The sequence below is a fragment of the Athene noctua genome, chromosome 1, assembly GCF_965140245.1.
Source record: "Athene noctua chromosome 1, bAthNoc1.hap1.1, whole genome shotgun sequence".
NCBI lineage: Eukaryota > Metazoa > Chordata > Aves > Strigiformes > Strigidae > Athene > Athene noctua.
This window is the reverse complement of record NC_134037.1, coordinates 69,580,335-69,596,937: the sequence shown is the minus strand read 5'-3', so window position 1 is coordinate 69,596,937 and position 16,603 is coordinate 69,580,335. Positions and strand designations below refer to the sequence as shown.

Genomic DNA, 16,603 nt, shown 5'->3' with positions numbered 1-16,603 from the left:
GTTTTTTGAAGGTAATAATTTAGAAATAGTTCATACTTATCTGAATTTTCTTTCTCTGCTTTCCTTCCCCTCCCAGTCTCCTCTTATCCTCTCCTTCAGATACTCTGCTCTGGAGCCGTTAAAAGTGAGGTTTTGAATAAACATAAAATGCTGAAGAGCTTGCTGCAGTATTGGTACACTTGGCTGTGCATGACTTCTTTCTGTCAACAAAAGAGACACCTCATTGAAAGATGCATGAGGACAAGCAAATATTTTTCAGGTTGTCCAACTGAGGCTTTACACTGACACTTTATATAAGTTAACGGAAACAGGAGATAAAAATGATGAATTAATATTGACATTAAAATATGAGAGCCACTGTTAATAAGCTCATTTTTTAAAATTAATACCTACATTTATTTTTATAATTTGGAAACATAAGTCGTTCGTTTCACATTTGAGAGGAGCTATGTTTTCAAAGCAAAATCAAATAAAATACCTGTGGATCCTTCTTTCCCGTGTCACAGGTCTGATATGTTTTTGTTTCATTAGAAGTCTGTACTTAAATGTTTTACATTACTGGGTTTAGACTCAAACCAGTATTAGAGGATGAGTTCAAGTAACGTCTCCCTTTGTTAAAGGGAAAATCCAGAGCAAATTTTCAGTGTCTTTTAAGTGAGAGGAAGAGTAGGTAACTGCAATTTTTTGATATTTAGTGTCCTAGTAATGCTAGAAATAACTTACCAGCAAAAATTTTTTTTTTTTTTTTTTTTTTTTAGAATCCAGTGTACTTCTATGATTAGCCCTTGCCCTGCTCTGAAAGAAAAGATGCCTGAAGTTTCATTGTAAAAAATCTGCAGTTAAAAATTTAGTTTGGATGAGTTTCATCTGGAAGCTCTTTTTATATGGGGAGACCAAACTGAATTCAGACTTAGCGCTAAGATTGTGCAAGTAACACCTAGCTCTTCCATGATACTTTTTTTCCTCATCTGTTATACATGCTTTACAATAGAAGTAGTAGCCATGTGTAACGTGGTAGGGAAAAAGAAGCCAAAAAGCTTGGTTTAAACATGTGAAAATGAGCAGAACTGTGGGACTGGTATAATGGCAGAAGAAAGCGGGTGTCTGAATTAGTTACTGATTTTCTTGAGGGAAGAATAGTGTCTGAGTCTTTTAATTAGATTTTTTTCTTCGGAAATATGAGTGGGTGAAATGAAGGAGAGGGGAATGGAAAGAATTAAATCATAATATATAATATATGTAATCTTAATTTGGCCTATCTTTTTGATAGTGTTTGACACTACAGTCTTGAAAGTATTTTTTTATCTTGTCTACTGAATATAAGTACCACATAAAGGAAGTGTTGACCCTCAGTGATTTAAAGGTAAAATATTCTTGTAGGATATATTGTATTGAGAGAGGTATTTGAATAATGACTGACTTTATTCCTTTTTTAGTTATTTAAGATTTTCATCTCTCCTTGTCCAGCATCCCTAATGCAGTTTGGATATTTTTAAGAGGAGAAGTCTTTGGCTTGTCTGATCTTGAAAGTGATGGTAAATGGGACTCAAGTGAGAGAAGGTTACTGGCCAAGACACAAAGTAGTCCTTTTCTCAAACTTGTTAATTTTATATGCAGTGAATAAGGAGAGAAATTGCATACAGATTTTGTGCAAAGCCACTGCATCTGTAGTTGTCTGTATTTTAAAATCCACTTGTAAAGTCATGGTACTTTCACAATTCAAACAATTCTGTTTAAGGCTTACCTCATGCTGCTCTAACTGATGTTTCAGAGACTTTCTGTTTTCTCAGTAAACCAGTTTTTTTTGTTTCTCTGTAAGATTAGTAAAGGCTTGCATCACAGTAGACATGTCACTAATATAAAATGTCAACTCGTGAATGCAGACATTTGTTAGGAAGACCCCAGTGGGTATGGAGATAATAGTGCTGATCCTTGATAGGATCAGGTTTGTTTATGGGATGAGCACAGAAATTCTTCTTGTGTTCTGAACATTTTTCTGAATTTTCCTTTATATGAACTTTCTTTGGACTGTAATTGAGAAAGCACCATAAATCTGGAAAGTCTAGGTGACATTTCTCATCCTCATCATACTATGATGAAAAAAATTGGTAGCAGCCATTATTTTAAAATTTTTCTTTATTGTAATGGTGAAAAGTTCTGGTAGTGACTTGCCAAACCTCATGGACAGTGTTTGCCGTAAGTGTGCTAGCCAAATAGTGTTGTAAACTACTTTATGACCTTGCCTTTATATCTATAAATTTTTGTCCTTTTTCTCTTTTTAAAAAATTCTTATTAATGCATCTGTGCTACAGACTGAAACAAGTGGTTAATTACTTAAAATATGAGGTTAGTACAGTGCTGTATGTAATATAGACAAGACCATTTTTACAGCTGTGATGTCTGTCATGAATGCAATTCTTTACTTAAATGTCTCTTTAGCAGTAACTGTGTAGGTGCCATAGCTGTGCATATATGTTCGCTTCAGATACAACTTCTGGAATATCCCAGACAACCTTTCACTTGGTCTCTTCCACTGAATTTACATTCTTCTGTATATAACTGACTTTGGGGAATTTTTTCCCCCTTTTTCAAATGAAGACTTATGCAGGATTTGAGTAGTCTTTAAAATTCATCTGTCTTGATTCAAACTTCTAAGCTTTAATTTTGGAATACCTTAGATCCCTTTAAAGCACTAATTTAAGCCTTGGAGGAATCTTTTCAGTCTCCTTTGAGACTGGTAAGTTTAGCTCTGTACTTTCATGGTTCGGAGCATCTCTCATATGAAGAAAGTCTGAGAGAGCTGGGACTGTTAGTCTGGAGAAGAAAAAGCTCAGGGAGATCTTTTCAATGTGAATAAACAGTCAATGGGAGGGAATGAAGGTGAGGGAGCCAGGCTCTTTATAGTGGTGCCCAGTGACAGGTCTGGAGGCAGCAGGTATAAACTGAAACACAGAAGGTTCCTTTGGAACATCAAAAAACACTTCTTTACTGTGAGGATGACCAAGCACTGGCACAGGTTGCCGAGAGAGGTTGTGGAGTCTCCATCCTTGGAGATACTCAAAAGCTGCCGGGATAAAGTTCTGGGCAACTGGCTCTAGGTGACCCTGCTTGAACAGGGTGGCTGGATCAGATAGTGTTCAGAGGTCCCTTCCAACCTCAGCCATTCTGTGGTTCTGTTTGTGTGCCTTGGGGTCTATCTCTGTGTCTGCTCTGTCACTGAGACCTCCCTTCCCTACCCTTGCTCTGAAGTTGTGGGATCTTCCTGTAAGAGTTTGCCCCAGTGACTGTGGCCAAAAGAAAGTTCATTTTTTTTTATTTCCCCTTAATGGTTCCTTCCTGGATACATTTAATTAATTATACATGTCAATTGTGAAAAGTTTTGGCAACTTGGGAAGTGAAAAAAAAAATCTTGTAGTTCGTATTTGTGTGTTTATCAAATACATTGTGTGTCTGAATATTGCATGTATCTCTATATGATATAGATATTTTATAGGAGTCCAATATAAAATCCTTAATCATAATGCTTTGATTACTGTAACAATAGTCCTTGTATCTTTGTTTTGTGGCTTATTTTATTGACTTTTTTTTCTTTGTGTGCGTGTGCTTTATCTTGCAGAGTTGGAAGAATCCAGGGATTCCAAGCTTTGAATGATGAGCGTTTTACAAGAGTACCACAGCTAAACTGAAAAGGCAGATGCAGCTCTGGGTACCAGATTGAGTGAGCTGGTGTGTGCACTGCATGTACATGAAAACACACATGTTTTTGTCATCACATAGACTTACTGTTGCATATTCCTGAGAGCTTTGCAATTGATGAAAAGTAATTTGAGAACCAGATGGAGCACCTTTACACCGCAGGAATCAGTAACCCATGGAAAGACACCTGCTAGTAATGTTCAACTTTCCACATGGTCTTCACGGGTGAAAAAAGTTTGCAAGAAGAGGAAGAAAAAACAACCTCTGCACAGAAAAAGCCTAATAAATACCTCCACAATCTAAATCAATAGCTGCGAGAGAAACAAGGATACAGAGGGTAGAGGAAACTGATTTTGTTATTGCAGAGGAATAATGTATGGTCTTCAGCACGTTTTGCTTTGGGCTCAGTAGATTGTGAATGGACTAATAAATCGTGACCATATGTTGAGTAATGATGACTGGAAGTAAATAAGTTGAGGAACTATGGGACAAGTCTGGGCATTGAACTGAGCAAACCTCGTTGTCCTTCTTGAGTTAACCAGGTCATCAAACTTGCATATTCTTTCTCCCTCTCCTTTTTCCTCTTTTCACTTAGTGTGGTATAAATACTAATTAATTGAGCTCATAAATGTTATTCAAATAAAACGATTGGAATACTTCATATGTTTCCTTCTTGTACAGCTGCAAATGTTGTGTCTGGAACTATGAATCTGTGCTGTAGACAAGCATCAAGAAGGAAAGATCCGATCAAACAAGCAAGGAAAATACCTAGAGAAATAGTGAACCCAGGAAGTCAGATTTTTAATGCTGCTTCTCTTTCTTTTTTAGATGATTATATTTCTTCTTTCCTTGAATTTTAGAAGATTTTGAAAGAGTGCTTACTTGATGTGCTTTAATTCTGGCATTTGTTTTTTACGGTAGGATGAAAAGTCTGTGATTCCTTGTAGCAGAAAAAAGGGAAAAGTAAAGAAAAAACAGCTTGACATTTTAGCCTGTTTCAGAGGAGACAGAACTTCATGGTTCACCTGAGGCAAACTTACCTGCTTTGAAAGCTAAAAGCTTTAGAGCATTTTTGATTCTGCTGTAAATGAAGAGGGGTTTTCTTTTTCATTCGTGTGTGGCAGCAAAAAGTGGGAAAGCAGGCAAGATAGTGTGATAAACAGTTCAGGCTGTGTTGGGTCTCTGGTGGAAAAAAAGTGCTGCAATGAAAATTGGATTGGCTTTGGATTGCAAAAACTTTTGAGTCCAACGAGCGGTTCAGTACCAAGAGGGATTTCCCAACTGGCCTGGCACACCAGTGCCTGCACAAGTTCGGGTCTGTTGTTTCGCACGGTTTGTGTGCCTTTTTTTCCCTTTATGCAATCTCTTTCAGCTTTAGCAGCAGAAATACATCAGATGGAAAAGATATGCCAGAGGGCAGCTTGGAAAAGATGAATGTCATATATATACATATATATGTATGTGCGTGTGTTTAAATTTCTGCAACTGAACTTTTGAAGAAAATCTGACTGGAGGAAATCTTAAAAGCCTTAAGTTACTTGAAACCTACACATTTGCAACTCTTTGTCTCTGGAATTGCATTACACTAAACTGGAATCTCAGGCTGTATAAAGATTATAACAAGTTGAGCAAAAAGATGACTTAACCATTTCTTGAGCGCCTCTTATGAAGTAGCTGTTTCTCCAAAGGATAAGTGCACCCTCACTCTACAGACTCAAAAACAAAAATGAACCTGAATTTTTTTTTAAGTGTTACTTTTTCTTAGCCAACTGCCATCATCTTTTATAGAGGAATTTTTCACTATGCATTTGGTGGATATTTATAAACACTGACCCCATCCTCCTCCCTTTCAATGATCTATCCCAGGTCAGTCTTATCAATAAAAAAAAAAAAAAATTGATTTAAATTTTGTGCACTAGACATATTACTTTCTTATGTCAAAAAATAAAATATTTAAAAAGCATGTATGCAGCAGTGGAACATGGGCCTGTTCTTTGCAGCGATTCCAACATTCTCTGCCTCTCCTGGAAAGGGAGAGTCCCCAAAAGTGAGAAGGAGAAACCAGTGTGCAGGAGGCGGTACTATGAGGAAGGCTGGTTGGCAACAGGCAATGGCAGAGGAGTTGTAGGCGTCACTTTTACTTCCAGCCATTGCAGGAGGGACCGGAACACCCCTCAGAGAATCAACTTCAATTTGAGGGGCCACAACAGCGAGGTAAGCAAAATGTGTGTTACATTTTAAAGAAAATGATAGCGTTCTCTTTTTTGAGGGTAGTATTTCTGCTTGAAATTTAACAGGGTTGTATAAAGGAGGCTCAAGACGAATCCAAATGTAATTGGGGTCTTTTGGAGTCTTTCTAGTAAATTCGAGCGTATGAGGCTGATGGTGGGGAGGTTCTCTGGAAATGGGTCTCGTTTTGGTTTGGCTGATTTTCTCCTTCATTCCCCAGCGCCTCCCAGTTTCCCGGCAGATTCAGTAAATGCATGTTAAGGGAGTTAAAAGTTCTGATAGTTGACTGCTTTTACACACTGTTCAAGTCTGTCTTGGAAGACTAATGGAAAGGCAGGGGAGCTGGAGAGGAGCTCGGCTGAAGTCTGCCAGATTTTCCGAAGCTGCAAACTGGAATGGCCTGTGACAGGGAATAGCTGTCATCTCTAGAAGAACTTCTAATTTTGTTAGAAAAAGGGTTAAGTGAGACTTCTCAGAAAAATGTTAAGATGCCCTGCAGTAAAATGCTGTAACTTCAGAGTGCAAGGCATTGTTGTGACTACAGTGATACAAAACCTCTTCCATTTATCTTTTCTGAAAGGGATAAATCTGTTGGTAAAAGCTGGTATTTCAGCCGTGTTTTATCATCTTCCTGGCACCTATCTCTTTCTTTGCATAATGCTTCATGGAAAGTGCAGATGATGCCCAGTAGCATAGAGTGTCTTGGATGGGAGTGAGGACTTAAGTTTGTATCTGCTTTTTAGTTGGGCTGCATTTGGATGTGCACTTTGAAAAGATTCTGTCCAAATCATATCAAACCTTAGTGGGTGGAATGAGATTATATGTACTGAGATTAAAACCAAAGATACAACGTGGTTCTTGTCTTTTGTGCTACTTACTAGTTGGGTTCTAATATATGTTGCCCTTTTGACATAAGCTGAACCGAAGATTTAGAGGTGAATGGTTTTGGTTCTTCCTTGTGTTAATGTTAATAACAATCCTCTTTTTAAGGAAGAAAGGGAATAGGGGATAAATACTTAGTCTTAAATAATTGCTTCCACATGCTTTGTCTATAGGCAGGTGTGTGGGTGTAGTGTAAATATATAGACATTTACATTTATAGACAAGATGGGTTCTTGTATATGTATGTATCAGGTTCATTCAAAAAATTACAGTCACCTTTCCCCAAAGGGAAGAATATTGCTTGAATCCAGCATTTTGTTTTGAACCATCTCTGGTTGTCAATGTAATTTTCAATTGCAAATTGCAATTTATTTTTGAAAAATGTGATACAATTACGACTTTTAATTTCTCTGTATTTTCTTTTCTAACTCTTCTGTGAACCTGGGCACCTATTTTTCTCCTTTTTCATAACATGTGTCCTGGAAACAATGGAGGGAGGTGCTGTTTATGGGGATGTGAAGTCTTGTTGCAGAACGTGGAAATAAGAGACTAGGTTTAAAGTATGTACCAGTTAAGTGGAGAAGATGCTAATGTGCATGCTGCCCTTTGGTTTTGGATAGTTTTGCTTTATTTGCTCAGTTGCCCATTGGATTCTCTTTCTGGGTCACTGCATCGTTGCTATGTGGATTGAGCTGTGCTGTTTGTGCATCCTTTCACCCAACAGTGACTGGCATAAGAGAGACTTAGATGAAAGGAAAATGTTCTGTTTGAATTTTTTTCTTTGTGCACTTAAAATGTGCTGGGTCAAGCTTGTCATTAATAAAAAGTTCTGTTTCTGTAAATAATCTTCCCAGTAGCAAAAAATGTGTGAATGACCAGAATAGAGACTGTCAATTCATTTATCTGTAGGTCACTACAAAACTGGTATGGTAGGATCAAAAATGTGTGGTACTGAAGGGAGAAGTGGCTTTACTACAGTTAGCTTTCTGTGATGGATCTGTGGCTTTTCCTGCTAGAATATTTTTTTGAGCATTGGTGCAGAAGGAAGTTAGTTCATCGTTACAAGGTGATGTGTTATACAACACTCTTCACCAGCCTTAGTGAATGTTATCCCTTTATAGGAGAATCCTACTGATTTTGGTAGGAATGAAACTGTAAGTTGTTAAAGGTGTGTGGCTGAATGGACAACAAGATTTCTTTATTTAGAAAACACCTTTCCTTCTAAATCTGTCTGTTGAAAGATTCTTTAAAAGAAAGAAAATGTTGAACAGCACTGCTTGTTGCTAATATTTGCATGAGGAAGTAGTAAACGTTTTGTTTTCCCATTTTCATGTTAAGAAGCAAGCCAGCAACAACCCTGTCTCGTCTGTGTACCACATTACACAACAGAAAATGCTAATTTTGCAAGCATATCCTGGTATACCGTCTGATTAAATCTAAAGCTGCATTTGTGTACAGAATGTGCCCAAAGGGATGTGACTGACTTAAAATTTTAAGAGCATGTGTGTTTCACTGACCAATTCTAGGATTGTATTGTGTTGTCTTGTTCACAGAAATGGTGATTTATACTTGTACATATTTTTATCTGGGATAAAGATAGTGTGACAAGTCAAGTTTATTGCTTTTCTGACATACATTGCTGCTTTAATATTAGTATGCATTCAATTATAAAGTGTGAAATACTGTAATGAACAGAGCGAAAGAGGTGAAAATACAGAAGCTAAATTTTTTCAGTTTGGAGTATAATTAGCAAAATGCTGTGGGCAGAGCAGTACATTGTATTTCAGTTTTAGGGTGAAAATCTGGACGAGGTAATGCAGCAGTGCTGTGCTTTTGTCAAGAACGTGAGACTATTTTTAAGTGGGTCATGAAGGTGGATGCTAGTGATGTATTTTTGCGATGTTTTTATGATTGGTGAAGAGATTGACTGAAATCTTCTTTTGGTGCACAGCTACTTTTTTGTCTGTAATAGTATACCTGTAGCATATCAGAACAAATAATAATGAAGAATCCCCAGGCCTGAATTACTGACACATGTATTACAGTGGTGGACTTGCATGACTCATTGCACTGAACAATAATTGAGAATGAAATGCTTTGTAGTGTGATCCATGCTTGTATTTTTACAGTTGCTTCAAGGTTGGTTTTTAGAGTTTGCAACAAGGAAGTGGCTGCCATATTATTTTAATTAACAGCCTTATTTTTTTGTGGTTTCTGAGGAGAACTACAGGGATGAAAAGAAGCATATTCCATTTATTCTGTGGCAAGAGGTGAAAACAGTGCATTTTGTGACAGAATTTTTTTTAGCTTCGGCATTGCATTTACAGTCCTGAATCTTACTTATGGAAGGCTCAGCATTCTAAAAATGATAATTTAAATGGGTGTATATCAAAGGCAGAATCAACTTTGATGCAGAAAGAAGGGGAAATGTGTGTTGTGCAGCTGTGTGTTTCACATGTTGTAGGAATATGTTGCATCTCCCTCCGATTATGGGATGGGAGGGTGTCTGTGAAGGTAGGCAGTGGATGGAGGAGATGTGAATGGCTGCAGTTGAATGGTTCAGTTTGGCTTTGGAGCATTTCCTTTGGTCTGGAAGAACAAACTGGCGGAAGCTGGCATTCGGTGGATTTCTTTAAGTCTGGCAGAAAGGTTAGAAGGCAGGAAGATGTGCCATTGTATCACAGTGTGTGAATTAGCAGCCAAGAAGCAGAGATGCAGTGGCCTAAAATACCTTCCCCTCCCCTACATGTGTAAATGCAGTGCTGTGCAGAAATTAGAGTGAAATTTAGAAGTCTTTGATTTTGACCTAACTTGACTTTCCTTGGCTGCGCTGGGAAACAATGTTAGAAAAGTAATTGAGCACATTCCTTTTATGACTTTGATTATTTCTGTGATAAATTAAGGATTAAATGAAAAATATCTGGTCACTTCAGCAAGGTCAGGGTTCTACCCAGTGTGACTGGTAGGCTCTGAAGCATGCCAGGCTGAATATTTTTTTTTTTTTTTATAACGCCAAAGAGATACTGGCTTTCAGCTTCTGGTCCATCCCGAGGTTTCTGGGGAGAGATTTTCAAGGGGATCCGTGAAAGATAATTATTAAAAAAGGCCAAACATCCTCAGTGGGCTTCAGTTAGCCTTACAAGGATCTTCCCTTCCAGTGTTAAGATTTGTGGGATGTCTGCAAATCAAATTGGTTGGATGATACTGCTATAGGTATTTCTTTTAATGGGTTCTGTTGTGTCTAGTGTATTAAGATGGTAACAGCTTCTATGGCATCTAATGTTTCTTAAATTATTAGTATTTTTGAAAAAGTTTTGCGGGTGTATATTTTGACTGTGCTAACTAAAGGATATCTTTGATATATTTAATAAGATTCAGTATGCTAATTGCTGGACTGAACAGTAGTGCAAAAATATGCAAATTTAGATGCAGAATTAAGTAACATGCTGAATACATTATTGAGTATGTATAACATTTTTTTACTGTAAACATAAATTGCTCATTTATTTATATTTGATGTTATTGAGTGTCCTAAGTGCATGCCTACAGGCTGTAAAACCCACCCTGTTTTGTTTGGCACAGGATTTAGAAGAAGATAGGAACATAAACATATCTCAGCTGGACTGTCAAATGAATTATTTTTAGTTACAGCTTTTCAAAGGAATGCTGTCCTTTAAGAATAATCAGTAAATGTTGCTTTTCATACTACATTAGTTATGGAAGTCTCTGCACAGTTCTTGGTTTTGTTTTGTTTTAAAGTGGAAGGAAGTTACAAATTGTTTTTCCTATTTTAAAGAAAGCTTTTTCTTTATTCTGTCCACCTTTTTGAGCTTATATATGAAAGTTCTGAGCAGTTCTGGCAGAGCAGATTCTTTCCAGAAGTCTATTGCTTGTATAGGAAATAAATTTTAAAAAACCAAACAAATAAACCTTTTCAGTAATGATTCTTGGTTTGTATTGTCACTGGTAAGAATACAGAAAAAAAGTACAGGAAAACCTTTTTTTTCTAAACTGTGTCTGTTTTAATTGTAACTGTCATTTCAACCTTAAATGTGATTTTTTAAAATTATGATTCCTGGACAGAAAAAACAAGGCAGAATGTGAGTCTTGACAGCATGGGTACCTAGTATCAATCATTGCCTTCAGACACAGCTGGAACAGTTGTTACTGGTGAACACTTAAGAAATCTTGAGGTAGAGCAGTACTGTAATATTGCCTTTTGGCTATAGCAGCCACAGTGGTACAAGACATACACTGATGTAAACTGCAGTGGTATTGCAGATCTTCTCTCCTGTTTTTCTGTCACTGCACACAGAAGACAGGACAAAAAACGTTTGTCAGCAGAAATATCTTTTTGTTAAACCAAGCTAGTATAATTGGAAAAGACAGCCAAACTTTTAGGCATACAAGGTTCTGAAGAAGGACTTGTATTTCTGAAAGCTTGCCTGGTTTTTACAACCCTGCTAGCTGATACAATGCTAAATCTGTCTACAAACCATGCCCTTCCTCTGTCCTTAAACTATTATGGCTACAGAAAAATAGTGCTGCAGAGAGAGACAGAATTAGTGCTTCAGTGGGAAGTGACTTGTAGGAGAATATGTCCTGTGCCTGACTGGGCTGGCTCTCTTAACTTTCTATTGTGACTAGTATTGCCAGGCTTTTCTGACTACTTATTTTCAGAAAGGACAAATACATTGGGATTTCATACAGGCTCCTTACTATATCTTCTTGAACTGTCTGCTCTACACTTGGTTTGGGTGCTTGAGCGCTTTATTTCTTAAAAGAGCCAAAATGCATTTTAGAACTCTTTGTTAGTTTTTTTCTTATGAATCTTTTAAACTTTTGAGGAAGCTTAAATATGCTCTGTGGCATGCAGGAAAAGTCTTTCATACCTTCTCAAGAGAATTAGTAAAGAAAATAAATGGAGCTGCAAGTTGGAAGGGATTGATCCTCTTTCCGCAAGTGACAATTATCAGTCCTGCTGCTTCCCTTTTCTGTGCCCTCTATCGGTTTGCAGAACAAGTCATGGCGTAGACTGTACTGGTACACCTTCTGTATAGTTTGTTCACTCTAAGAAGTGTGACCACTTTCAATGTGTTTTCTATTTTTTCGTTGTGATACTGTTTTTTCCAGCCACACTAAACTTCTAGTCCCACATTTAGTTGGCCCTTTCTGTCTGTCTTTATCGATTGCCTCAGAATCCCAGCATCTCTGTGAACTCTCCAAGTTTGGGGAGGATGGGGTGGGGATGGTTGTTCAGTGTACTCTCCTTGTACTAAGGTACAGGATTATATTTGTTCTTACACAGTCATGTGCCTTTGAAGCAAACCATCCAATCTTGCTACAAATGTAGTTGAGTAATGAGAGTTGGTAATGCTGCATTGCTGTGCTGCTTGAAATCTGCTTTTGTAGGTCATGTGTACACAGTGTGTTTCCTGCAAAGCATGGGTCATCTGCTCAGGAAAATTTTAAGTTACAGTTTTTCTGATTTGTTTTAATAAGCATCTAGAAAATCATCCCTCAGGGCTGGGTTAAAAAGGAATATATTACATGAGAACAGTGTTGTCAGCTTTTAAACAAACTTATTATATTTGTAAGCAGGTCATCAGTATGGTTTTACATTTTACCATGCTGTAACATGTGACTACAGTTCTGTTAGATAATTCTACTCAAAAAAGTTTGAAGTGGAATCAAGCTCACCTTTATCAGAAATGAACCCTAAGTTTTTATTCAGGTTAAGTTGTTGAAAGATAACAACTTGGTGTATTTCAAGATACTGATATGCCCAAGCCTTTTGAATTAGGGCAAAGATATTCTGTTGATCTGGATAGGAGCAGTTGTTCAGCATGATTATGTGGGTCTTCAAGGAAAATAAATCATTAACTTTAAGAAAAGTTTAATGATGAGGACCTACAGATGTAGTGAATAGGTGAGATTACTACTGACAGTTAATACTTAAGGTTGGTATATGATTACCTTCTGAATAAGGGAGGTCACAACTCAGTACGTAATTCTGAAGGCCTTGTATATGCTGAACATCTGATTCATGGAGAAATCAGGTTTTGTGATAGCATTTCTGAGCCATAATAATCATTAAAAGGACACTGCCTTAGTTTAAACAGTTCCCAGATGAATTAATCACATTACAGATAGTCTGAACAGATAAGATACCCATTACAAACCATAAACTTTTCACAATATAATTGAATATATAGCACCAAGTAATTGCTTGTCAACTATATCTAGGATGTAGTAGAACAGACAAAAGAAATTTTATAGGCACTTGTCCTTGGGCAACCAGCATCTCCTCTCTGATAGCAATCTTTTATGAACATGTGTGAACTTCTGAGGGAGTTCTCACTATTCTCTTCACATTAGGAACTTTTTAAAAGTAATCCACTTGTATAACAAAAATGTTACAGAAAGTAATGAAAATAGAGCTGAATTGGGGAAATTTTTGTAAATTTTCAAAAAGTAGTGCTGGTTTTAAGTTTTCAAAATCGAATTGTGAAGTTCCAGTTGTGGAATTATTTGACAAGTTAGTATATTGGAAAATAGTATCCTTAGACTTTCCTCATTTTTTTGTATTTTAAGGAAATGATATGTACATAGATGACTTTACTAATGAAGAAAATACAGCTTTGTTTAGCCTGATCAGAACATAATGAAACTGCAAAGTACAGTGGATTTATTCTACTATTCAAAACGGACATTCTTTGAGGAAGTTTTCACTCCTTGCTCTCATTAACATCAAGGTTCTCAGGTTGGTGGAAGATGTGCATTGGTGGAGCCTGATTTGGCAATTTTGGTTGTTCTCAGCAGGCAACACTGTCTCCCATAAGATTCTCATGGACAAGCTGTTGATGTACAGGCTGGATAAGTAAACAGTGAGGTGGATTGAAAAGTGGCTGAATGACGAGGCCCAGAGGGTGGTGATCAGTGGCACAAACGATTTGGTGATTAGTGGCATACCCCAGGGATCAATACTGGGTGCAGTCCAGCTTGACATCTTCATTAGTGATCTGGATGATGGAGCAGAGTTTACTCTCAGCAGGTTTGCAGGTGACACCAAACTGAGAGGAGTGGCTGATACACCAGAAGACCATGCTGCCATCCAGAGAGACCTTGACAGACTGGAGAAATGGGCTGACAGGAACCTCATGAAGTTCCACAAGTGCAGAGTCCTGCACCTGGGGAGGAAGAACCCCATGTATTTATATGTGCTGGGGGCCACCCAGCTGGAAAGCAGCTTTGTAGAAGAGGACCTGGGGGTCCTGGTGGATGCCAGGTTGAACATGAGCGAGCAGTGTGCCCTTGCATCAAAGAAGGCAAATGGAGTCCTCAGCTACATTATGAGAAGTATTGCCATCAGGTTGAAGGGGGTGATCCTTCCCCTCTGTGCAGCACTGGTGAGGCCACACATGGAGGACTGTGTCCAGTTCTGGGGGGCTCCCTAGTAGAAGAGACATGGACATACTGGAGACAGTTCAACAAAGGGCCACAAGGATGATGAAGGGATTGGAACACCTCACATATGAGGAAAGGCTGAGAGAGCTGGGACTGTTCAGCCTGAAGAGAAGGCTCAGAGGGATCTCGTTAATGTTTATAAATACTTGGAGGGTGCAAAGTAGATGGAGCCAGGGCCTTTTCAGTAGTGCTCAGTAACAGAGGCAACAGGCACAAACTAATCTGCAGGAGGTTGCCTGTGAACATCAGGAAACACTTTTTCACTGTGAGGGCAACTGTCTCAGGTTGCCCAGAGAGGTTGTGAAGTCTCCATCCTTGGAGAAAAAAAGCTGTCTGACCATATGTTTTGCTAATTATTAGGCCTAGCATAAAGGACACAGCCAGCATAAAGATGAACCAATAACCAAATTGTATTTGATACAAAAGGGTCAGTGCATGGGTGAGTGCTGGGGGTACAAACAAGTCAGTCAGATTATACATAATCAACATCAATCCCACTGGCCCCAACAACGACACCGCATGACCAACAATGGGTGGAATAAGTGGTGAAATGCAGTTTCCCATAGAAGGGACAGGAGACAACTGAGTCAACAAACCAAATACAGAAGACCAAGGAAGCCACATACTGAATCTCTACACAGCCTGCATTTAGAAAGGCCAGACCTGACTGGAGCCCAGTTCCAGGGAGGCAGGAGGTCCTTCCCCAACAGGAAACTCTGCAGAGTGCATCCATCTCACAGACAGACACCGCCCCTCCCTGCAAGTGGTCCCAGCTTTTATCCCTAAGTAGGACACCTGACCTTTGCTTACTCAGTGTGGGACACCTGGGGCTCATTTACCCAATGGCTCTGTCTGCAAGGCCGGCACCACCCTGGAGGGAAGCCTAAAGGCAAACTCACCCCCCCTTTGTGAAGGGCTGTGGGAATCACCCATATGTCAACCTTAATTTGGGGCTTGGGGTTGAAACTCCAGCATTTCACCATAGTCCTGGGCAACCAACTCTGTGTCCCTGTTTGAGAAGGGAGCTTGGACCTTCCAGAGGTTCCTTCCAACCCCAACCATTCTGTGAAATCTGTTTGTAAACTGGTGGAGCAACATCCAAAACCACAACTCTTGCAGGCAGACAGGAAGTGCTAAATATGCAGAAGCGTGAAGAGAAGCCATACAAGTTTGGCTAAAATGCGAGAACAAACTGATGCTCTAGAGGAGGCAGAGAACATTTTTTCTGAGGATAAATCCAGATGATGTTCCAAGTAGTCAAGCAGATGGAGAGCATAGTCAGAATCCTTATGAAGTATTATAGGCAGAGATAATTAAAATGCAGAAGAAAGAGCTGTTGGATGTAAGGGTAACTTCACAAGAGAAGAATAATTTGGGAAGGAAAATTGTTACTAAGCTGAAGAGGAGAAGAAACTGTTCAGATGGCACAAGCCATGCCCCTTGGAAGGATGTTTTAGAAGTGGCAGAGCCTAACTCTGTTGTAAGCTATAGAAATCTGCAGCTCTGCTTAAAACAAAGTAGTAATAAAATGCTAAATGTAGACAGTGAAAGATTGGACTTCTGGAGGAAATTGTATCAGAAGGTATCAGTGCCCTAATTACTGAGTTGGCTTATTTGCATATAAAATGAGAAAATGGCAAGTAACTGTTTTGTCAAGGAAAAACAAGGCAGAACTTTGAAGAAGCCTTCAGCTACAGATCATCACTACCTAGGATAGTGTGTACATGTACCTGCATATGTGCAGGAGAGGGAAGTGTAGCTGGAGAAGAGCCAGTCTCAGAAATGTTGTTCAGGCTGAGAATGACACTAGCTTTCGTAAAGATGGAGCACGTGTGGGGCATCTGGCGTTCACTGACAGTCAGGAGAAGCCAGAAGACAGTTCCTCAGATGTAGTTTCCAGAGGGAATAATGGCCAGCAGCAGAAGACACAACTGAAGGCTGGTTATTGGCATTGGTTATGGTGACCTCCTGAAGTTAATGTCTTGAGTAGTGTCCTGGAGAAGGGGCCAAGTTATAATAATTTGCAAGAGGTGTTGGAGAAGTTGAAAAAGAGGGAGTGTTTCAGGCCACTGAAGAAGAAATTCATCATCTGAATAAGATGGAAAAAAGACATAGCGTTCTTCCACCTGGGGAAGAGACAGCTCTAAAGCCTTTAACCTGAAAAGAGTTAAAGGAAGTTGAGTTTCACAGAAAATCAGATTCCACCAAAAGGAATGAATCAAGGTCACTATTCAGGTGGAGACACAACAGAGAATTATGTCAATGGAAAAAAAAGATAGGAAGGAGACTCAAACGGGTTTCATTATTCAGTTACAAAATACTAAAACTA

General features: G+C 38.7%; 1 protein-coding gene across 10 annotated transcripts in view; it reads left to right on the top strand.

Moving 5' to 3' along the window:
- TULP4 (TUB like protein 4) overlaps positions 1-16,603 on the top strand; it is a 165,186-nt gene that overhangs the window by 25,742 nt on the left and 122,841 nt on the right. For 8 of the 10 annotated variants that reach the window (XR_012632860.1, XM_074896490.1, XM_074896488.1 and 5 more), the window contains exon 2: positions 3,617-5,910. Coding sequence is in view for 9 of the 10 variants with exons in the window: in XM_074896490.1 (XP_074752591.1) it covers positions 5,659-5,910 (252 nt within the window). In the remaining variant the exon portion in view is untranslated. Of the gene's footprint in view, positions 1-76; positions 260-3,616; positions 5,911-16,603 lie in introns of all 10 variants that reach the window. The other 2 variants (XM_074896494.1, XM_074896489.1) reach the window with 2 other exon arrangements.